This window comes from Halichoeres trimaculatus, unplaced genomic scaffold (genome assembly GCF_033239565.1).
Source record: "Halichoeres trimaculatus isolate MK-OKI-2021-1 unplaced genomic scaffold, fHalTri1.1 fHalTri1_scaffold_23, whole genome shotgun sequence".
Classification (NCBI taxonomy): Eukaryota; Metazoa; Chordata; class Actinopteri; order Labriformes; family Labridae; genus Halichoeres; species Halichoeres trimaculatus.
In genome coordinates, this window is record NW_027437201.1 from 18,679,534 (window position 1) to 18,701,652 (window position 22,119).

Genomic DNA, 22,119 nt, shown 5'->3' on the forward strand with positions numbered 1-22,119 from the left:
TTTAAGTTGTGTTCTTGTGTGTGAGTACCTGACTATTAAATGTATGTTACTTACTACCAAAAACTTACAGGTTTGTTTTCAGTATTGCATCAAACACAGAATGTTCTACTAATGTTTTCACTATTACATACATTCAGGGTTGCTGTGGTTTGATGTGGTGAAGTTAGCAGCACATTTTTCAGTGAAATTTTAAGGCTACAAGTCACAAGTCTGAACTGAACTTTGTGTGGGATCAGGTGGGATTATCAAAGTAATGATGGACCAGTCAAAACAGGAGAGATGGTTCAGATACGACAAACATTTAATTCCACATAATACTTTGTTCTTGACTTTTTATGAAACTTGCTCAACATTACTGAGAATACAGAATCTCACAGGTCTTGTCATTTAAAACAGCTTCAAAAGCTTGCAGTAAAATGTTAATTTTTTACACAACAATCATGACTTTTTACATGAAGAGTCAAATCTGCTATGGTCCCATAGATGTTTGGTTCAAGTACAGGCAGATTTTTTTGCAGTGGTTTTCATCTACTGGACCTCCTGGAGAAAAGCAGCGAATGCAGCAAGATTCCTGCAGCTACAGAGACATTTAGAGACTCCACACCTGGGAACAACTCCCTGCCAGCTGGGATAGTGAGGAGGGTTTGGCACACAGAGAGCAGCTCCTTGGACAATCCTTCCCCCTCACCTCCCATCAATAGCAACGTGGGTTTGGTCATCTTAAAGTCTGAACACTTTGAGACAGGGACAGGGGACTCCTCTACTTCAGCTCCCACTGTGCCAACCACCTCCCATCCCTGCTTCACCTTCAACCTCAGCATCTCCTCAAGGTTTTCATACCCGTACACCTCCATCACCTCCAGGGCGCCTGAGCTGGCCTTGCTGACCACTGGGGACAATGGGCAGCTGTCACGAAGACTGCTGACCACTCGGTCCACGCCAAGGAAATAAGCAGAGCGAAGGACGGCACCCAGGTTCATCGGGTCCTGGATTTTTTCTAGAACAAGCCACAGAGGAAGGGTTGAGAGGTTTCCTCTGGGAGCAGACTCTTTGGTTTCTGTGAGGTAGCTCAGAGTACTGGCCTGCAGACAAACTCCTTGATGCACTCGTCCTGAAGACATCTTGTCCAGATCCCTCTTGCTAACCCTGTGGACTTGAACTCCTCGTTTATGAGCCTCTTCACAAACCCTTATCACAGAATCTCTATGAGAGGCCTCGCCTTCTTTTACAAACAGTTTCTTGGCTCTTCTTCTACCCTGGGTCAGAGCCAGGATGCAGGGGGAGATGCCAAAAACAATCTCATAGTCCTCTGATTTGGAGTTCATTGTTGACTTTTGTCTCTGCGGCCTCTCCCTGTCTGAGTGGAAATCATCCAGACACAGCTTCCTGAGCTCAGATGACACTCTGCGGTCCCCTCTCATCCTCTGGCTGGGCTTCTGTAGAATTGGGATCTCATTTTTCGGCTCTTTGCTCTGAACAGACCTCTCACGATGCTGCCATGCATCAGACAGTCTGCCCACTCTCCTCACCTCAGGTTTGATGCTGCTGCTGTCCTCTGAGTGCCAAAGAGGAGCTGTCAGGTGGTAACAGGCAACCTGAGAGCCCACCCTGGAGAGCAGACTTTTACTACTAACATAAAGAAGCCTGTTTGGAAACGGAATGCTGAATATCCACATGCTTAAATAAGTTAAAGTCCAGGCACTCGAAGAAGGAAAGAAAAGCTTTGCAGAACGGTCAAAAACAATGTAATTCCCTAAATATTATGTCCTGCGGGTTCATGTAACATTATTATTCTGAACATGACCTTTTACAGGCTCAAAATCCGACCTTAATTTAGCGTCTGTGTCCTGTAAAAGAAATCCACACGTGAAACCAGGCGCTGCGTAAAGTTTGCAAGATCCTGAGCGGATATCGGATTCGCATTTTAACAAAATAAAAGTCTGAATTTAATGTATTCTATCTTTTTTTTTTTAATGTATTTATTTTATGCATTTAATGCTTTTTTTAATAGTCTATGATTTTATCAATGACTGTCAGTATTCTGTTTCAAAGCAAGAACTTGATAGCACAGGAGATATTAAATCCTCACGCAAAATACTCAACCCTGAGAATTGTTTTTCTTCTTTCTTTTTAAGATCAAGTATCACCATATAATAACGCAACTTTATTTCTTTTAAGTGGGAAGGTTTCTTTTTCTAATTTTCATAAATAGGTACAATTTCAATCTTAAATATGATGTTGACTTACATTTAGCCTAAGTCTAAAACCTTGCAGCTATATAAGTAAGGTGTTAATGCTGGTAAGAAACGGAATTACGATGATTTTTTAAAAATATATATTTTAGGGGAAAGTAAAAATTTAAATTTTAGAATATTTGGTGAACGAACGGAATCACAAAGTTTTCTTTTTGTTTTTCTTTTTTTCGTTTTATTTTGAAGGCCTGATTTCATGCCTGGTTGGTGAATTTCATGACGTACGTGACGCCGGTGAAGATATGACGTTCATTCTTTCCAACGTGATAACGTCATTTCCCGGAGGTGAAACTATCGCAACACGGAAGAGTAGAAAGAAAACAAATAATCGTTTTTATTTTGTGCTCAGTTGAAGCTAGGGAAGACGCCCCAACACCATTTACTTCAAGGATACCGGTTACCAGCTCGGTTCACGGTGAGACAAACACACCGGGGTGTTGGGATCTAAACATCCGAGCTTCGTCTGAGGTGTTCGGGCTGAAATCTAATACAGTCATCATGGAAGATTTGAGACAATTTAGAGAGCTCAGCTGAGCTGAACACGGTTCATAGGAGACTTCAACACTCCTAGCAGGCCTCTGGCCACATAACCTGCTGCTGAGTAACATGTTCCAGGAAATAAAGAGGTCGCTAGGAGACTAATATGATTCAATCAGTGACAGAAACTTAGATACTGAGTAGTAATTATTATTTTCAGTGTTAGATCCATAATTTGTGACTTACCAGCTTTACATTTCACCTTGTACTTTGATGTATTTTTTCACAACTTTAGTAAAACATTAAGTTTTAATAAATAAAACTGAGCAATTTAAAATTATACTATTCAACTATTAATAAAAGTAAAAGGTCATTCCAGCATTGTTTTTTGAGTGTGTCAGGTGAAAAAAAGGAGACGGTTACGGATGAAACTGCCATTTTTAATTCATGTGATAATTATAACAGATTAAAAGAAATAGTTTTCAGATTTTTATAACATTCTCATCTTCCCAGCAGTGATCTAAAAATGGTGGTAAGTTTTAATATCAACTTTAATGTAAGAAGCTGGAAACAGAGTTTTTTTTTTTAACCTAAACTAAATCAGATGATTGCCAAACAACTTATATGACTCATGAACTCAGTGGTATAATCCTTTCCAAAAGGTCTGCCAATTTCAAAAGTCCTGATGAAAATAAATACATTTAAAACAAAATAAAACCCAAAAGAATGGATAAATATAAAAACTGAATTTACCATTTAGTCTTTTGAATGGTGGAAAATATCTCTCCAAGAACCCAACCTGTCTTTAAAAATTTAAATGTCATGTTAAGATCAGCTGTGAGTTCAGAGCCCACAGACATTTCATACGAAACTGATAAAACCTGTGAATCCTTATTATTAATGGTTTGAAATGTTTTGAATAAGTTAATCTCCTTAAATCAGTTTTTGTACCAACATTATCCTGTTGAATCCCAAACAGATGGAACTCTTGTTTGGGAAGAGGAAGACACCGGAGGAGATGCTGAGGCAGAACCAGAGGGCGCTCAACAAAGCCATGAGAGAACTGGATCGTGAGCGAACAAAACTGGAGCAGCAGGAGAAGAAGATCATTGCTGACATTAAGAAAATGGCCAAACAGGGACAAATGGTGAGACAAATAGAAAAAAATGAATTTGAAAGAGGATGAATCAGTCATACATAAGGGATCCTAACTGTTGACTGTGTTTAATTACTCTGAACAGGATGCTGTCAAGATCATGGCGAAGGATTTGGTCCGCACACGACGTTACGTGAAGAAGTTCATCATGATGAGAGCAAACATTCAGGCTGTCAGCTTAAAGATTCAGACGCTCAAGTCCAACAACAGTATGGCTCAGGCTATGAAAGGTGTTACAAAAGCCATGGCGACCATGAACAGACAGGTCAGTTCGTGAAGAGATCTCACAATAACATAAAAAAAAATGAAAACAAACAGCTTTCTGAGTTTACTGACCGATGTTTGATTGTGTCTGCAGCTGAAACTGCCTCAGATTCAGAAGATCATGATGGAGTTTGAAAAACAGAGTGAAATCATGGACATGAAGGAGGAGATGATGAACGATGCCATTGATGATGCCATGGGTGATGAAGATGACGAGGAGGAAAGGTAAGAGACAAGAAACAAAACAGATTTTTTTTTTCACTTTTACACATTTGGACTTTAAACCCCCAGCAGTTTTCCTCAGAATAGCCACTGGATGTTGTTGTAACTCGTCTGTCAGTCGAGAAAAAGCTGCTCTGATCTCATTAACTAGTATAACTTTGATTTCACTGTGCTACATTTGTGATTTCATCTTGTGCAGTGACGCCATCGTGTCTCAGGTGTTGGATGAGCTGGGTCTCAATCTGTCTGACGAACTGTCAAGTAAGAAAACCCCAAACTTAGAGCACAATAACATTAACAACTCCTCTTTTTTCCTGTTGTTTCTTGTTGTCCAAGCTCTGTTTTTTTTCACATCCTGATCTCCACAGATCTCCCAAGCACCGGAGGGAGTTTGTCCGTTGCTGGAGGCAAGAAGCAGGAGCCTCAGGCCGCCCTGGCTGATGCGGACGCTGATCTTGAGGAGCGACTTAATAACCTTAGGAGAGACTGAGACAGTCAGACTGTGAAAAGTTGTTAATACAGAAACAAGCATACTCGAATCTCTGTGTATCGATTCTTTTGAAGGTATAACGGGCTGAATGGCGACTGTTTCAGAAAACTCTGTGGGTTATATGGCTTTCAGTTTGAGGTGTTTCTTTTTTATGAGTGTATTATCTATTTTATCAAAACAACCTGAAAAAACCTTTAAGGGTATTATGTCTCATTTTTGACATTGCCAAAAGACAAATGCAGATTGTGAAATTGATTTCACATATTATGTAACTAACTTCTCTGAGCATGACTTTTTCACATCTTGACGTAACACTACAAATTTAACATTTAAAGGAACCCCAATCTGAGTTGTTTGCTCTACAAATGTCAGCTCTTTCTGTACATCAGGCTGGTGCATCATCATAAAACCCACAGATTCTGTTTGCTTTTCTGTGAGTGTTGTTTTTTTTTCTTTCTGGGGGAGAATGGTAGTCAGAATCCAGCAGAGGATGGTGTACAGAAAGTGTTTTTGACATTAAGTTTCTGTTCAAAGAGCGGTTCATATAACGAGAACATATAAAGGAGGAGAGACGATGAGGGGAAGTCATGTTGAGCTGCTGAAAATGACTCCTGTGTACTGCCGATTAATCGTTTGTTGAAGGTGTTTCTGACATCAGAAGGATTTTCATCAAGGAGTCACAAAGTGGTGTTTAAAAAAAAAACTGTCCTGGTTTGATTTTTCTTCAATAAACTTTTTTTCCAGATTAAACTTACCGATTGTGTTTTTTGAGTCTGGAGCAACAGTCATGCTTTTAGAGTGATTGGACAACAATGATATTGTGTGGAAAAAAAAAAAAGTAAATGCTTTCAAATTTATAATTTAAAATCAGACACAACCAACCTTGATTATCGTAGACATGTTAATTTTATTCCAAAAAAATTTAACTTTCAAAACTGTCAATTTGTCAACATACAATCATAGCACAATATTGAATGTACTGAACACTTTCAACATTAAATAATAAAAAAATAACAGCCATGTTTTATGTACATTTGTTTCTGAAAGCTATGTACAGAAAAACAAATTCAACTTTGTATTTCCAAACTCAGCCTACGCATACGCTCAGCAGATTGAGCTCTGAAGCTGCAGAAAGCCATTGCATCATGGAGAACAGGTTTTAGCAAACGCAGCGGGAACAAAAGAAATCAAACACGGTGATTGAGAACTGAGATGAGCTCAGAGGGAGAGATTAAGTGGCAGCATGTTAGAGAGCGTACTGATGAACATCGCTAGAACTACAGCTAGGAAGCTTATTTATCCTCTAAACTGGTTCCTGTGATAAACGGCATCTTCAGGAGACCAATGCGTACACAGAACTTTGCCTAAGAGTTACTGGATGTAAGCAGCAAGATTGGAAACACGAAAATCAAGATCAAGACTTTGTTATAATCAGATTGCGTAAAGAGAAGGCTGAATGCTGCCCTTCTCGCTGAAGAGAGCAGCCAGAAATCATGCTTCAAGAACAATATTTTGTTGTTTTTGTTTCCAGATGAGCAGATTATTCTCTATTCTGGGGTTAAGCCATGCTACCTTTTTTTAAAAACAGCTAGAGTCCATGCAACTCACATAGAAAAATAAACAGGAACAAAACAGGGAACAGAACATTGGAAACCATGCCAAGTTTACCACCTGTCACATTTTCCATGTCATAGTTTTCCTAACTATGATCACAGAGCCTTCACTGCTTCCTTTAAAGTTTTCTTTCATTAAATTGGCTGGAGATGTTATTTTCTCATATGGAATCATGCTGCGTGTGGCTCAAAACTCCTGATATCACATCAAACATTGATAAAATCTTATTTGGAGTATGGTGTTACACAGCACGATGGAGTCAGATCCACCTTTTCCCACTGAGGAGAACCCAGAATATGAAGTTGCAGCCATATTGCTCATGTCTTAGACTTTCAGACTCTTATTTCAGTCTCCCAAACTTTAATTCTTGGCCACATGAGTGGGCTCAAGATTAGAGCCCAGTTTATCCTGTCAGCTGTTTGTTTCAAAGTGACTGAGACTCACTTTTTTGTGAAGAAACCCTTTTTTGAATGGCACAGCTGCTACAACATGTCACAGAACATGCACAGAACTGCAAAGCCGCAAACACGTGGACTGTAATCTTGTTGCATCAAGCATTAGTCTCCCTTTTAGACCTGTGAATGAGACCGAACATATCAACAACATCCAGGAGTGCAGCCATCCCCGATTTTTTTATTCTGCAGGAGATGAGCTGGTCTGTGGCCTTGTGAACTCTCACAGACTGAAAGCAACAGCAGATATATATATATATGCAGCAACAGGTGATGTGTCATGGATCCTCCCAGAATAAAGAAAAACATATTATTTTATAATCTGGGGAAAAAGCGAGAGGCGTCTCTGATCTGTTAATGCCACCAGGGGGATTCACTTCCGGCAGGTTCGGTGGGGTGTGTGTTTTTTGGGCACCTCGATGCGACATCGACTGCGGTCATCCAGCCAAGGAAGCTCGAAGTTTCTAGAGAGGAATACATCTTTAAGAATGTGATGTAAAAGATCAGCCATGCTTCTAATGATTGCATAGTAAATGAAAGTTCAACTTACGATTGTGACATTTTGGGTAGCGGCCGTCCGAATGCAACCACAGGCAAGAAGGGAGTGATCACAATAGTTTCAACTACAAAAAAAAAACAGGAGAGAAAATTTAGTTCCAATTGAGTTAACTACACTTTAAAGCTAGATTATAACTTCATCTTTCTGTACCATCTTCAGTGTCAGGGTAGAAGGATGAAAGCTCAGGCTCAGTCTCTGTGACGACTTTCTTTCTGTTCATGCGCTGCTGCAGACGCTGAAACATTCGCTGCTCTCTGATTCTCTGGATGTCCCACCTGAAAAACACAGGACATGAATACAAATGTCAGAACTAGTGACGAATCATGGCACCTTCCCACACAGAACAAAAGAGCGGCTGAGTCATGTGTTTGCATTACTGCGGGATAAGATTACTAATGGTTTGTCAGAAACAAACTCCACCAAAGGCTGGACTGATTTATCAGCCTTTCACTAAGATGAGTTCTACCACATGAAAAAGAAAAGCGAAATGATCATTAAACACACGCATGTGATTTAATTATATCAATATGTTGTTGTCATTGTAAAATTCCTTTCAGTGCCTCAAAAAGGAGTGTAAAAAAGAGCACCATTCACAAATTTTACCAACTAAAGACAGTGATTTATACCTTTTCCTCCTCTTCTCATCCAACTCAAGTTTCATGTGTCGTTTCAAAAACACACTGTCGTCCAGCGGCTTGAGAGAAAACAAATTCACAGTTGTTAATCATGAGTTAAATGAAGGTGGTATGATCATCATCATGAAAGGCTCCAGATGTCTCACCTCAGCTGGGTTACCCGAGGGGTCTTCATCCTCCAGGGGCTCTATGTGATTTTCCCTCCATGAAGGAACTGACATGTTCAAAAAAGGTAAGAGAGGAAGTTACTCACTGGAAGTGTGTTCAGGACATTTGATGGATATAGTGATTAAAGATGGGATATAGATTAGGCTTACAAACAATCAGCATATCATGTACTACATGAGGAGTCCACTCACTGGCCACCTCTTCCTCCTTTTTAGGGGAAGTCTCACGCAGAGGAGACAGAGGAGGTTGGTTCCAGCAACAGAGGTACATCTCTGTAGTAGACATGAAGGGCAGATCTTCCATCTGACAGCTCAGCTCAGGCTCCTCTTTGCATGGGAGCATTATGTCCCTTTCTGCCCCTGACCTCATGGGGAGTGAGCTCTCGGGAGTTTCCTTACTGCGCAGCTCTCTTTGATTGGGAGAGCCCGGCTGAAGCTCAGGCTTCTGGGGACTGAGCTTTGCACTTTTACCCCGAGATTTTTGGACTTTTGGATCTCCAAAACATGATTTTCTGTGAATGCAAAGAAAAGAGTTGAGCACCAAAGTAGGAAAAATAAAAAAAAATGTTTTAAATTTCAAGAGACACATGAGAAAAGTCCAGTGCAGTGGGTTATTTTACCTCTTTTGACCCTTGCCACCCCGACTAAAGTGAAGTGGAGTGGCTGGGTTGGCCTGCTGACTCTCCTCCACATCCAGATCCCACATGTCCTCTTTGTCGGGGGTCCATGGTTCTAGAGGCTGAAAGAGCCGCTTGTCACGAGGAACATCTTTCCTTGTGAGCTGAAGGCGGCGCTCCATGCGCTCAATGCGTGCAAGCAGCTGCAGAAAAATACAAAGTGAATAAAACTAATCGATGGCTAGATCAAAGTGGAATACAACAGAATTAGTTAGAAAAGACTTTAACATACCGTCTCCTTGTCCGCCTTGAGCTCATCTATCTCTTTGTCTTTTGACTGCAGCTGTTGTTGCTGTTGTTCGATGAGGTCCAGTTGGAGGAGGAGGATCTGCCGGAGGCAGTTGGCCTGTGTGTGGGGATTAGCAGGGGTCTTCCTGATGTTTCTCCACTTGCCCTCAGATGAGAGTTCAATGGATGCAGTGCCAAGGACTCCAGGGACAACCCCTTTTACACTGTCATCCGCACCTCCATCTTTTGGGTTATTGTTCACAGCCATCTGAGGGTTATCCATAGTGTCAGCAGAGAGGGGTTTACCTTTCACTGGGGTTCCCTCACCCCCCATTTGTCTGACAGGGGACAAAATCCCCACAGGTTTATTGTCTCCTTGAACTCGTTCTGCAGCAGTTGCAGCGAGAGAAACTTTGCTTGTCATGTATTTCTGCTCTAAGTCTCTTGATTTGCTTGGGATCTCGCCCCCATGCACGTCTTGAGCATCTATAATGAAGTCTCGGGACTCCCTCTTGAGGCTCACAGGACTCACGGTGGCTGCACCGAAATGCGTTTTGTTGAAGTCAATGGTGTCAGTGTCCTGCTTTAACCCTGTGTTTGGGAACAGTGTGGCTCTCAGAGTCATGGCGATCACGACGGCTTCTCATCCTGCAACGCGTCGGCGAAGCATTTCAACCCCTGCTGCCTCCCATGAGGGGAAACAGGCGCTGTCCTAAAACAAACACAATAAAGACATTTTACATGTAATGCATGCTTACTGAAGACGTGTTGTCTCTCCAGTGAACGTATGCACCAGCAACTTGGTGGAACAGAAGAAAACTACAACACCTAATCTTTGGGAACAATGTCCTAAAATCGTCCCCGGGTTTGAAATGAGAGCAAGGTTAGCACTGCATTAAAAAAACACAAATGCGCTATTCTCACTTAAGAGTTAAAGAAACCAATTAAGATATGCGCAATGGAAGACATTTTACTGTGAGGGGTACAAAGAAGGACTCGGGAGTGGCTGAGTAGGACACTGGCAGACATCTCCTCCATTTTGGTTCTCGTGAAAAACAATAACAGCTAGCTGGAAGCTAATGTTAGCCAACTGCTTAAACGCGCAAAATACAAAATCGGATTGAAACAGCTTGAACGACCGTTTTGACAGAATCAAAACTCAAGATGAGGTTTTCATTAAAGCGTGTATTTATGACTTTATGTGCTTACCTTAACTATAATTCAAGCCCACCTGCGACTGCCTTCATGTTCCCTCCTCAAGACTTATTTTAAAGCGCCGACTACTGCGCATGCGTAATTTAGTGGATGGCCATTTCTTTTCGTAAGGGACTCGTTCAGAGAACAGCCAGCAGAGGGAGACAGAGAGCTACGGCGAGTCCACTTTTAATAACGGTACAATAAACTAATCTTATATTGAATTTTTTTTCTTAAATGTTAGTTTTCCTTTAAATTCCAGATTCCTACACATTATGTTAATTGTACTTGATAAATTAACTTTTGTTTAAGCCATCTGTCTTCATGTTGCTGTTTGCATAGACGAAGCATTGAGTAATATAGGTTAAAATTGAGGAAGTACGAACAGAAGCAATTGCGAAACATAAAACAGGTAGCTGTGAATTTTCAAGGCAACAGGACACCGTAGAACACGTGATTAACATTGTCAAATACGTATTTCAAAAAGAAGAAAAATCTTTTTTAATTTGAAAAACAAAAAAAATGATTTGAATTGGAATATTTCGACGTCCCCCGAGAGGCATCTGAAAACTGTCTTTTAATCTATGCTCGTTGATTTATGTTGTTTTTTTACGGGTCGAATTTCACTTACTTCAACGACTATCATGCATTATACGCCGAGCCACCAGGGGCAGTGTGACAGAAACAGGTGATGTAACCAACCAGGGTACACTGTACTTCCTGTACCTAAAATGGAAACAGTTGTGCCAAAGTAGCATCAAAACTTTGCTTCCAACGTTTTATTCAAACTATGAATAGCACTTTTTAGTCCATCTTGTGGTGAATTTACTTGTATAACTCGTCTGTAGAGGCCAACGTGAAGGAAAACGTCTATATTTTTGGAGAATTTCGACTGAAACGGAGTGACAACCTCTCATTTCGCGTTTGTTTGCTAACTTTGTAGCGTGATTACATTTCCAAACTTGTGTTCGTCAACGAGTCACACAGTTATAGTTTGAATCAGGCATTTAAAGAGTTTCCCCTGAAGTTAGCAACAATGCGGAGAGGTGTCGGAGCTGGAGCTATTGCTAAAAAGAAGCTCGCAGAGGTAAGTTAAAGTACATACTTTATTAAATGTGTATCCACGTTGAGTCATTCTGCTACAGAAGCTCTTACAACTGTGTATTTCATTATATTTTCAGGCCAAATACAAGGAAAGAGGGACTGTTCTTGCAGAAGACCAAATTGTTCAAGTAAATCATTTCGTTTCACCTATATCTCATGCACCTTGTGTCCTTAAACTTAACATAGCTGAGCATATACTGCGTGAAGACTGACATTGATGCCCCTAGAGTAATTAACATTTTTTATATACAGTGTCTGCGTCTATTTAGATATATGCAGCAGGAGCATTTAGAGAGAACGCAGTTTAATAAAAATCCCCTTTGTCTGTACATAAACAAATCTTTTCAATTGTTGTACTGTTTCTTATTTTCCTCTCAGATGTCGAAGCAGTTAGAAACCTTCAAATCCAACCTGGAAGAATTTGCCAGTAAACACAAACAAGAAATCCGCAAAAGCTCACAGTTCAGGGTTCAGTTTCAGGAGATGTGTGCCACTATTGGAGTTGACCCACTGGCTTGTGAGTAACACCTGAAGTAATAAGCTGTACAAAGACATGTCTGTAAGGTCATATGTTTTAAAGGTTAATGAACATTTTTGTTGTCTTGTGTTTTCTTCAGCTGGCAAAGGTTTCTGGTCTGAGATGCTTGGTGTGGGGGATTTCTACTATGAGCTTGGCGTACAGATTATCGAAGTGTGCCTGGCCCTAAAACACAGAAACGGAGGTTTGTCAGTCTTTGATAACTTCAGCTTAGTGTCACTCCTTACACTTAGCATGTAAGAAGCAGCAAGCTGTATATAAACTGGTGTACTCTTTGTAAGATTTTAATTCAAAGTCACTGAAGCAGCACACTGTTTTTTAGCCATGAACACTTGTGTGATTAATGTGACCTCCTTTGAATTCTGATGTATTTTCTTTCAGGGCTTATTACTTTGGATGAACTTCATCAGAGAGTATTGAAAAGCAGAGGTAAATACGCCCAGGAGGTGAGCCAGTAAGTATTACAACTTAGATATTTGACACTCAAATTGACATTTCTTCTCTGGACACCATTTGGGTCATTCATCACCATTGTTTCAGTTGTCTGCCTATTGCTTCACAGGGATGACCTGGTTAGAGCCATAAAGAAGCTGAAGGTGATGGGGAACGGCTTTGGGATGATTCCTGTTGGTGGTTCTTACCTGGTACAGTCTGTCCCTGCAGAGCTTAACATGGACCATACTGTTGTTCTGCAGCTGGCTGAGGTAAACTGCAGCTTTGCGATGTTAATTCAACACTCAGGAAGACCATCTGTATGAATGCTGTATTTCTCAGTTATTTCAAAATAATAAATAATGTTTGTTTCTCTGTTACTTAACTTTTTATAGAAAAAGGGCTACGTCACTGTGAGCGAGATCAAGGAGAGTCTGAAATGGGAAAAGGAACGAGCCTGTCATGTTCTGGTTAGTGAACACAACATTGTTATAGGTGTCAGTTTGACGTCAGGGAGAAACACTCAAACATGCCTCTCCTCCATCTCCAGGATCACCTGCTAAAAGAAGGCCTGGCCTGGCTGGACTCTCAGGCAGCTGGAGAGGCTCAGTACTGGCTGCCAGCTCTCTTCTCCGAGCTTACCTCCCGTGACGTCACACCCGAGGAGGCCAATCAGATGACTCCATGAGAAAAGTTGGCAGCTTTAGAGACTTGTTGGTAAACAGAATGTGCCTGATGACGTCTCATGTGAGGGGGTTGGCTGGTTCACTGGGGTCCACGTATCGGGTGATGCTCCTCTGAGATTCTTTTCTGGACACACGGGGGGGAAACTTTCCTCATCGGCTCCATGCTGACATTTATGCAATGAGTCACAGAGAGCGGCTTGATTTTCACTGCACTGTGGCTGAAGTCTGTGTTGTCCGTTTCTGGGTAATCCTTAATGTACAGATGGTGTGGATGTTCAATTTTTCTTGTAAAAAAATAAATATTGAATCTACTGTAAGTTTTTTACTGATTAACAGGTTGAAATGGATTCAGATTTTGTTATAGGATGAATTCATAACATTAGTAGCCTGTGCTGTGTGGGTGAAAGCAGTGTGAAAATGATGTGACAAAAACGCTCTGAGAGGTAAGAGACTGGAGAAAGAGCAACATAAACTTAGTCCTTTTACTGTTTACTTGAGGTAGACCGATATTGATTTTTCAGGGTCGATATTGATTATTAGTAGTCAAGGAGGCCGATAACCGATATTTGAAGCCGATATTAATTTGCAGTCAAAGTGAAAATATTGGTGTGAAAATTTGAACTGCATTCAAATCCCTTCAAGCATATGTTTATTAAACAGCTCCCAGGCTAAGCAGCATGTTTTATAAAATTAAATGAAAACATAAAAAATAAGTAGCAAAGTTTTCTACAGTAAATAAAGTTTTCGAAAATTTCACTGCAACTGCAACTGCAATAACTGTAATACCGGCACTGCTGATTGGCTGTTACCCAAGCCATGGCTCTGCTTGTAACCAATCAGATGGTACTGTGGGTGGGACAGTGCTGGGGACCGAGTAGTGACTGCAGACGGCGGAGCAGCTGCATCAGAGCCACAACACAGTTTTAAATTTGTTTCTTATCGGGCATTGGATTAAAAAAAAAAGGTTGATGCCGATATGCTTCAAAATGCCCAATATCAGCCCCGATAATCAGCCCGGCTGATAATTGGTCTATCCCAGGAGTCTGCAAACTGCGGCTCTGGAGCCTCATGCAGCTCTCTGACTCCTTTCCTGTGGCTCCCTGTGGATTTAAAAAATAAAAGAAAAAAATAATTTTTATTTATAGTTTTATAATTAAGAATTTGTTTTTCTCATTATTAATTTATTTTTTTTTACACTTTTTGCATTTTTTTAAAAATTAGTTTTTCATAAACATTTTGCAAATTTAGGAATAAAAATTCTAATTTTTCCAAGATTTTTGCATATTCTTAGATTTCTTTTTTTTTTTTATTGCTGCATTTTTCCCCAAAATTTTTGAAATAATTTAAAATAGAGCAAGTTTGTGAAAAGAGTTATTTATATTTTTTTTCAAATTAATGAAATTTTAAAAGTTTTAAAATTTAAATATTTTTCATTTTCAGCCATTTTTTGTATTTAAAAAAAATCACAAACTTACTGAAATATCTTATTATCTATTTATGAACTTAAAATTACATAGTTTTCTAAATTTTTTAATATTTGCAAATTAATTGAAAATAAAAAACTGAGACATAGCATGTACAATTTTATAAACACAAAATCTTCTTGTTCAGCTAAATATTCACTAGATTTTTAATATGTTTCAACTTATACACTTTTTGTCTGTATTGTGAAGATTTAGTAGATTTTGTGGCTCCTGAATAACTTTTATCCAGGTGAGCTAAGGAAAAATGGCTCCTATGAAAGTAAAAGTTGCAGACCCCTGGTCTATCCCTACTGTTTACATGTACAGCACAAACTCAGTGGTAGAAGGGACAGCAAGTTTGACCACTAGGGGTCACCAAAGTCAACACGGACTAAAAAATTAGGACAGGAGCTTTAAAGAAAACACTTCACCATCTACACTCGATCAGATGTAGTGTTTATTTCACCAGAAGGAACAGAACATGGATTTTTCTTTATGGCTACTTGCTTAACATCATATCTTATTACGTACAACATAAAATCAGCTGAGTCAGAAAAATTAACTCTTAGATTGGCACAGTATGGTTCAAATGAAGAAAAGTTTTAATGAACGGTAACACTGTATGTTAAACAAATTTAGATTGTAAAAGAAGTTAGTTCATCTTATTTGAATCTACCACAAAGGCAGTTTCATTGTTTGAGCTTATTACTACATTAATTACAAATGATGTTTCAGCTGTTGGTTTCCAAAGCATACCAAAGGTTTAGAAAGAGGTATTCCTCTCCCTTCTTTTTCTTTTTTCCTTTCTAAGTGCCCAAGCAATTAAAATGTTGTGTAAGAGAAGATTTGAAGGTATACATTGGTCTTTTTTGCCTTTACTGATCGGACAGATGAAAAGGGACAACAAATCGGCAACTAACAGTTGTAGCCAGGCAGTGAACCAGAGCTCTATCATCAGTACTTTTTGGGTACGGACAAAGTTGTGTCCAAAATATCCAAGCAGCAGCTGCCATGCTGCATCTACTCAGATTCATTATCTTGTTATCTCAGGCTGGAGGGGATCAAGTGTTCAGACCTTTGAGTCCCATCTTTTGTGTGTTTCTATCCACAGATATCATCACTAACCAGGAAACCACCAGTCTGAAGTTTTTGTGAATAGTTTCAATTTATGACATGTAAGTAATACAGAGAAAAGTGTGAAAGAATAAAAAAGCTAGCAGATAGTGGATGCAGCAGCCAATTTTTGGATATTAAGAACTCAGGGCTCCAAAAGGAGAACAACCACTCTTTTTTTCGCTTAAAGCTCTGAGGACAAGAATGTAAACAAGTCAAATGATACCTGCCCCATATATGTGACAGTCCGCTCTGGAGCTTTCTAAACAAACCAAATACAATCCTGTTCAATGGCATGATAACATAAGACCAAAATAAACGAGGACATCATGTTCACCGTGATGGATTGCGTAACTTGGGATGGTTTCAGGTCTCTGCCAGCTGATTCTTCCTGCACACTGGACCCATGATGGACTGTGACCGCCATGTTGAAGGTAAAATCTAAACATAAACTTCAGTATGCTTTGGAAAATGTTTTTTAAAGATCATGTAAAGTAACAGCATGGTTGGTGACACCTGCCCACCCAGCATGTAAGATAATATTTCCTTCAAATGTTTAGACCAGACCCTACAGACTGGCTCTGACCCCGTGTTTTCCTCACAGCTCGTGGCCGTAGACGTGATCCTCAAACACAGACTGCTCCATGTTGTCACAGATCATCGTGCAGAACGGACAAACTCTGTGACTCTGCTCGTGCTGCTCCAGTTCCTCTGGGGTTATTCCAGGAAAGCGCTCCTGGCAGTGTGCACACACCAGCGACTGCTGCGAAACAGAAATAGAGGGAGAACATTAGAGGAGGTAACAGAATCAGGAGCAGATTATGTTTTGAGTCCACTGCGAAAATAAACTGTAAACAGACGAGTCACTCTCGGGCTGGAACGTGTGGGAAAGGAGGCTCAGCCTGGATACAGATTTAAGCTAATTCATCCGTGTTTACATTTTCAATCAGCTTTAACATTTATTCCTTGATTCCATGATTCAGAAGAGCTTCATGTTCTCCTAGATAACAGTTATTGTCCATATAATTTTTACTAATTCATCACTAAATTATGATAAATATTTGACTCACTTCTTCTTCTGGTTCTGCAATGGATCCTGCAGAATAAAGAGACACAAGTTAGCGGGAGAATGTTGCAAAAATTCATACTACATTTGGAAAATGCATTTTTTCTCAAGCATCAGAGCCAGCTGCTCACCTATCGTCTCATACTGGTGCTGCTCTTGCTCAGGTGTTTCCAGCTCTGCCCACTCCGGTGTGTGTGAGACGTCGTGTGGCTGGGCCGTGGGCTCAGGCTGAGTGTGTTGTGTACTGACGGGAGAAGCTGCTTGGAGGTCAGCGTTAAGTCTGCGCAGCCCTTCGATGTCTCTGATGAGAGTCTGACAGAAGAAACATGAACAAACCCAAAACTCGCAGAGATTTCCTGAAATGATCAGTGTTTGTAACCGTACCTTGTTTTCTCTGGTCAGCTCTTCTTTCTCGTGTCTCTCCAGACGGATCATATCGTCCTTCTCCTCGATGATGCTTTCTTTATCTGCGATCAGCTCATTCGCTGCACTGAGCTTCAGCTGGAAAATAATTTTAAACATCACAGTTTGTTTTATCCCTGGAGCTGGAGATCCTGGTTTAAAAACAGCACAAACAAACTTGTTTTTACCTCCTGTTTGTTAGCCGTCCGCTGAGCCTCATCATATAAACACGTTGTTTTCTTCAGCTGCTCCTTGGTGTCCTGCAGCTCTCTGTCCAGAAGCTCTGCTTTACTCTTTACGGCTCTAGACTCTTCCCTCTCAGTCGCTAACTTCACCTGAGCATCCTGAAGCTTCCCAGCAAGAGTCTGATACTCCGTCTAAAAGGTGATACAGGATTTAGAGGACAAGAAATGAACAGACACTCTTTCAACGAACAAAAGTGACATTGATTCCTACTCTCAGGTTGTCGTCTGGGGAGTTCATAGTCTCCAGATGTGACAGTCTCTGTGTTAACTCCTGGTTCTCCCTCTGCAGGTCGTCCACGTTGTGTGACACAGTCTGCAGCCTCTGCAGCTCCACAGAGAGACGCTCCTTCTCTTTCTCACTACTCTGAAGATCCACCTGCCACAGGTAATACACACACTTTAACACAAGGAATACAACAATATACTTTTCACTTTTCAAAAGAACAGTTTGTTATTTCTAAAAATCTAATGGTTGCTCGAGAGAACAGGGTGTTGTCAGAGATCTGGGGGACTAGTTTTAGGGTTTTAGGGCTCGACACGGGACATGAGCCCCCACCCATCCACAATCTGCACATTCTTATTTTTAATCAGCCAGATTTTACCGTCGGGTCTCATGACAGCACATGAAGCAGCTTATGAAATCCCTGCGATGTGGCGATGACTTAAGAAAAGCTGGTGACTGGAGCTTTTTGATTCAAACTCTCTCTCTCAAAAGGCTGAAGACCTCTGTGGTTACTTTTGATCTAATCCCAGAAACACAGCCCTGAAGAGGCCTAATGCATGGCTACAAATGCATAAGATTTAGTAAAGGAATCAAAATGTTACATGTTACAAGTGAAGTGTTAAAGCAGAACGGTTTTACCTGCAGGAGCGAGATATTGTCTTTCATTTTTAACAGCTCCCTCTCTTGTTCTTTGAGTTTGGAGTTTAGCCTGAAAATTCACAAAACCAGACGTTAAGGGTCAGAAAGTATCATCTGACAAATCTTCAGATCTAGAGGTTTACAAACTCACGCTGTAAGCTCTGAACTTTGAGATTCAAGCCTCTCCTTCAGCTCCTCACGCTCTGCTTTCATCTGGTTGATCTTCACCACAGCGCGGTCGTATTTCTCCTGAGCCTGTTTCTGTAGAGTATTAAAACAAAAACTGATTTGAAATCTCATCAGAGCATGGAAACACACAGTTTTAAGTTGTCAGAAGATTTTTCTAAGAGATCGTGTGAGTTGTCTGTTTTGATTTGATTAACTCAAACTGATAACCTCAGTGTTTTCATGCAAGATAAGTGGCAGAATAAATATTGCTGGGACTCCTGTTTGTAGTAAAACTGACTCTTGGTTTGTTGAAAACATCTGAAAAACAGCGCTATCTTTTTCTTGATGTTTAAATGTGGAAACCTGACGTGCACCTCAACCAGCAGATAAAAATAACCTTACCTCTTTCTGTTTCGATTCTTCCTCTAAGCTCAGGCTTTGACTCTGTCTCCTCTGCTCAGTTTCTTCATCTTGATGCATCTGCTTCGTCATCCGGCTCAACGTTTCCTCCAGCTGTTTTCTGTCCTCCTGCTGCTGCTTCACGAGGCCATCCAAATGTTCATTCCGCATTTTCAGTACATCCATTTCTTTGTGCAGCCGATGGTTTTCTTTCTCTTTCTCTTCATTACGTTTCTGGAGTTGAATCATCAGAGTTCAGTTTCTGTTCACTCACTGGGAGAAGCTCTTTGATTAACACTCAAATGTTTCATAAATGAGGTAAACAGACCTTAAAGTTGGCGGCTTCTTGCTGTTCTTCCCGTCGAGCGTTTTTTAAGCTTTCGTTTTCCGCCATGATCTGATCCAGCTCTCTCTGCAGCTCAGCCTTCTCCCGAACGCTCTGATCGACCTGCTCCTGAGTTCAAAAAAACACATTAAGTCAATAAAAAAAAACTCGTATTTACTTTTGTCTTCTCGCTCAGAAACACTCTCATCTTTTTAAACAGGAAATCAATACAGGTTCAAATCACCAGCATTAGTTGATCTATTATAACTATCTCTACTTCATAATTATTATTATTATTATTATTATTGTTGGTGTTTTGATACCTGAGTTGTTATAACCAGGAGGTCATCATCAGGGCTGCTTTCCAGGCTCGTCTCTGTTGGGCTCCTGAAACAGAATGGCGTGCTGGCTCCTCGCACTTGGCCCGTGCTGTCCACGTAGCAGAACTGGTAGAACTCGATCTCATCTTTGGGCAGGTAGTAATCTGATAAAATGATTAAAACAAAAGCATAAGAAACAGAGGAGACAGTCTTTCATTTTGTAAAATTCATAAATATTGTTAAAGAATAATCACAAAGAGGAAATCTTGCAGCAAGAACCAGAGAATCCCTAAGATAAAGTCTAAATAATCATAAATAATATGAAGAGGAAATGAACATATCCTTGTATCATCTACTTTAGGATTCCACTGTCCCAGATATGACGCCTCAGAGACTCTCTGTCAACAACACTGAGCCAGAGGATTGGCCTTGCATAACATCAGCTCATGAAAACAGATTGAGGAGTCATTGACATAAATAAACCTCCGACTGTTTGCACATCAGAGTCAGAGTTTTTGAAAACCTTTGAAAGGATGTGTATGCTACAAACATGACCAAACTTCACCCTGATCAAAGTGAAACTGTTTTTCTCACCTTTAAAAACAGCTTGCCTTGACTGCTGCCCTACAACATCCAGGCAAGGCTCCACCCAAACAAAGGTATGATAGTCCTTTGTTGTGCTCCACCCCACCTGCACAAGAATTTAGACAAGGTAAATATTTTGTTAGGGTTCCTTTAAATGAGATATAAAGGTGATTAGTTGTGAACCCTCACCTTGAAAACCCCAACCCAGTCCCTTGGGTTTGGCTGAAAGGAAGCAGTGAGGTTGTAGGAGCAGGTGATGGAGGTGGAAGGTGGGTATGATTTAGGGATGTCCATGAACAGCACCTGGGAGAAGGTGCGCAGCGCGGAGTCAGCTGGCTCTTTAGGGCTCTCCATGCTGTGTGAATATAAAGAGAGTGATGAGGAAACAATATTTCAGGAGTCTGACTGATGACAGCAGGTGCAGCAGGCAGATCTGTCCTTACAGTGAGCAGCAGCGTTGTTACCAAGTGATTCACACTTCCTGATGATATTGTTTTTATGAATGCGCAGTTTCATAACAGTTTCAATTCTTCCAAAAAATAACACACCATAAACTGACTTCAAACCACTCCAAGAGCTGGAAGAGCTCGAAGTTTAACCAACCCTCTTATCCAAGAGACGACATAAAATCTGTTCTTAACACATTTAATGACATTTAGCCTAACGTATAACAAATATATGAAGAAACCGAAAGTTAGCAAGTCCCAGACCGCACCCAAACGATCATAAAAGTTCTTCTTCAGCACATACTACTTATTTAGAACACAAACTTTCTTGGTAACCCTTTAAAAAATTTGCAAAGATTAGTTCAAGACAATAAACTCACATGTTTGCTGTCACTTGACGCCGCACCGAGATCAGCCGTCTGCTCCCCTTACTGGAATCAGGCGCTGTGCTACGTTCAGGGACTCCTTGGATATTTGTAGCGCCAGGCGTTTAAGCACGCACTTCCGGCTCGTGAGGTAACAATTTGCGATTCAGGCTTTCAGATATTTTTTTAATGATATCTTAACCATAAAATCAGCGATTTTACCCAATAAATCAAAAAATAACTAAAAAACGATACCCCAAGAAAACACACAGCCGGGGTAAGTAACTTAAAAGTGAATTAAAACTTGTTTAAGAAAACCAAAATGACAGGTGTGTGATAATACATGTTTATTGAGTTTTAATTTGAAATAAAAAATACTGTAAATGCAAAACAGAATGTTCCAGCAAAGTGTAAAAAAATATTACAATAAAACAATAAATCATAAATTTAAAATAGGTAACATAGATACTTGTAAAAATATGTGTGTGTATGACTAAAGACCCAAACTTTGCAACAACTAAGTCGACAGTAATTTTTAATATAAAAAGACAACAATATGCTTTTAGAAAGCTCCTTTACAGTTTGTTTTTATGCGCACTTAATTCTCTGTTATTTCAGATTTTACTTGAAGGTTCCAGTATGGGAAATTTCGTGCTGCATCATGGGAAGTGTAGGCTTTTTTTTTTTTCAAGCCTTACGTTTTCATTTATGTCCTGCTGTTTGAGGAAAGAACACAAGAGGGAGCCACACTCTTCATGGCATTTCTCCCTGTGATGGGTAATTTAAACTAAACCATGTTCCTTAAAACTGTGTACAAGTGTAAAACAGTTTTGTTTTGTTTTGTTTAATCAAATGGAAGAACCTAAAGTGACAAGCATAGCTCTAACCTCTCCCACGTCTGTGAAAAAAGCCAGTGTAGTTAAATTTAGGGTTTCAACAAGTGTTTTTGCTAAAACAGGAGAAAATATGTGACACAGTGACATCACTTACCTTTTAAGGTAAACTTTGATTTAAAACAAAACAAAAAAAACTATAAAAAGATGGTATTTTCCACTCAGCTACATTCTCTGCAGGGTCCACCTGTTGATTTATCTCATCTTCTCCCATCGTTTAGCCAAGAGCCAATCAGAGAACGTTACACTTACTGTGCTTTCTTTTGATTGGCTGGTGGCGAATAGGGGCTGTTTCTTCTGAAAGGCACACGCGCGTGTGT

At 40.2% G+C, this 22,119-nt stretch overlaps 5 protein-coding genes across 7 annotated transcripts; 2 read left to right on the forward strand and 3 right to left on the reverse strand.

Moving 5' to 3' along the window:
* Positions 1-382: 382 nt before the first annotated feature.
* mrm1 (mitochondrial rRNA methyltransferase 1 homolog (S. cerevisiae)) lies at positions 383-1,895 on the reverse strand. The gene has a single exon (XM_074663432.1). The coding sequence runs from the start codon at positions 1,674-1,676 to the stop codon at positions 525-527; it is 1,152 nt and encodes a 383-aa protein (XP_074519533.1). The 5' UTR covers positions 1,677-1,895; the 3' UTR covers positions 383-524.
* A 616-nt stretch (positions 1,896-2,511) lies between these two features.
* On the forward strand, positions 2,512-5,611 carry chmp2a (charged multivesicular body protein 2A). The gene is made up of 6 exons (XM_074663217.1): positions 2,512-2,667; positions 3,709-3,876; positions 3,971-4,150; positions 4,244-4,374; positions 4,571-4,632; positions 4,740-5,611. Exons 2-6 carry the CDS (start codon positions 3,709-3,711, stop codon positions 4,859-4,861), a joined length of 663 nt encoding a protein of 220 aa, XP_074519318.1. The 5' UTR covers positions 2,512-2,667; the 3' UTR covers positions 4,862-5,611.
* A 196-nt stretch (positions 5,612-5,807) lies between these two features.
* On the reverse strand, positions 5,808-10,531 carry msl1b (MSL complex subunit 1b). Of its 2 annotated transcripts, none has more exons than XM_074663899.1 (9): positions 10,403-10,531; positions 9,198-9,905; positions 8,909-9,108; positions 8,481-8,800; positions 8,268-8,335; positions 8,113-8,180; positions 7,637-7,761; positions 7,478-7,550; positions 5,808-7,391 (listed from the first exon to the last, which is right to left on the reverse strand). In XM_074663899.1, exons 2-9 carry the CDS (start codon positions 9,816-9,818, stop codon positions 7,301-7,303), a joined length of 1,566 nt encoding a protein of 521 aa, XP_074520000.1. In that variant the 5' UTR covers positions 9,819-9,905; positions 10,403-10,531; the 3' UTR covers positions 5,808-7,300. The 2 variants fall into 2 exon arrangements, with proteins under 2 accessions (XP_074520000.1, XP_074519999.1); XM_074663898.1 differs by having other exon boundaries at positions 5,809-7,391; positions 8,439-8,800.
* Positions 10,532-11,074: 543 nt separating this feature from the next.
* On the forward strand, positions 11,075-13,565 carry snf8 (SNF8 subunit of ESCRT-II). The gene is made up of 8 exons (XM_074663382.1): positions 11,075-11,474; positions 11,569-11,619; positions 11,870-12,008; positions 12,109-12,213; positions 12,411-12,483; positions 12,592-12,733; positions 12,857-12,931; positions 13,012-13,565. The coding sequence occupies exons 1-8, from the start codon at positions 11,424-11,426 to the stop codon at positions 13,147-13,149; spliced, it is 774 nt and encodes a 257-aa protein (XP_074519483.1). The 5' UTR covers positions 11,075-11,423; the 3' UTR covers positions 13,150-13,565.
* A 1,552-nt stretch (positions 13,566-15,117) lies between these two features.
* Positions 15,118-21,011, reverse strand: calcoco2 (calcium binding and coiled-coil domain 2). 2 transcript variants are annotated; one of them, XM_074662557.1, is made up of 14 exons: positions 20,922-21,011; positions 20,285-20,450; positions 20,105-20,201; positions 19,514-19,674; positions 19,194-19,319; positions 18,869-19,099; positions 18,450-18,559; positions 18,299-18,368; positions 17,648-17,812; positions 17,380-17,568; positions 17,174-17,290; positions 16,921-17,101; positions 16,794-16,819; positions 15,118-16,483 (listed from the first exon to the last, which is right to left on the reverse strand). In XM_074662557.1, the coding sequence occupies exons 2-14, from the start codon at positions 20,447-20,449 to the stop codon at positions 16,322-16,324; spliced, it is 1,800 nt and encodes a 599-aa protein (XP_074518658.1). In that variant the 5' UTR covers position 20,450; positions 20,922-21,011; the 3' UTR covers positions 15,118-16,321. The 2 variants fall into 2 exon arrangements, with proteins under 2 accessions (XP_074518658.1, XP_074518657.1); XM_074662556.1 differs by having other exon boundaries at positions 15,119-16,486.
* Between the last annotated feature and the right edge of the window lie 1,108 nt (positions 21,012-22,119).

Excerpts from the sequence above, each read along its gene's own strand:
- snf8 (XM_074663382.1), top strand. The coding sequence starts at position 11,424 with ATGCGGAGAGGTGTCGGAGCTGGAGCTATTGCTAAAAAGAAGCTCGCA. Across the intron at positions 11,475-11,568 it reads CTAAAAAGAAGCTCGCAGAG|GCCAAATACAAGGAAAGAGG; the intron begins GTAAGTTAAAGT and ends TTATATTTTCAG. Across the intron at positions 12,214-12,410 it reads CCTAAAACACAGAAACGGAG|GGCTTATTACTTTGGATGAA; the intron begins GTTTGTCAGTCT and ends ATTTTCTTTCAG.
- chmp2a (XM_074663217.1), top strand. The coding sequence starts at position 3,709 with ATGGAACTCTTGTTTGGGAAGAGGAAGACACCGGAGGAGATGCTGAGG. Across the intron at positions 4,375-4,570 it reads GAAGATGACGAGGAGGAAAG|TGACGCCATCGTGTCTCAGG; the intron begins GTAAGAGACAAG and ends CATCTTGTGCAG. Across the intron at positions 4,633-4,739 it reads TCTGTCTGACGAACTGTCAA|ATCTCCCAAGCACCGGAGGG; the intron begins GTAAGAAAACCC and ends TGATCTCCACAG.
- calcoco2 (XM_074662556.1), bottom strand. The coding sequence starts at position 20,449 with ATGGAGAGCCCTAAAGAGCCAGCTGACTCCGCGCTGCGCACCTTCTCC. Across the intron at positions 19,100-19,193 it reads AAGAAGCCGCCAACTTTAAG|AAACGTAATGAAGAGAAAGA; the intron begins GTCTGTTTACCT and ends ATTCAACTCCAG. Across the intron at positions 18,369-18,449 it reads CAAAGTTCAGAGCTTACAGC|GCTAAACTCCAAACTCAAAG; the intron begins GTGAGTTTGTAA and ends GTGAATTTTCAG.
- msl1b (XM_074663898.1), bottom strand. The coding sequence starts at position 9,818 with ATGACTCTGAGAGCCACACTGTTCCCAAACACAGGGTTAAAGCAGGAC. Across the intron at positions 8,801-8,908 it reads GGTGGCAAGGGTCAAAAGAG|AAAATCATGTTTTGGAGATC; the intron begins GTAAAATAACCC and ends TTGCATTCACAG. Across the intron at positions 7,392-7,477 it reads CTACCCAAAATGTCACAATC|AAACTTCGAGCTTCCTTGGC; the intron begins GTAAGTTGAACT and ends ATTCCTCTCTAG.
- mrm1 (XM_074663432.1), bottom strand. The coding sequence starts at position 1,676 with ATGTGGATATTCAGCATTCCGTTTCCAAACAGGCTTCTTTATGTTAGT.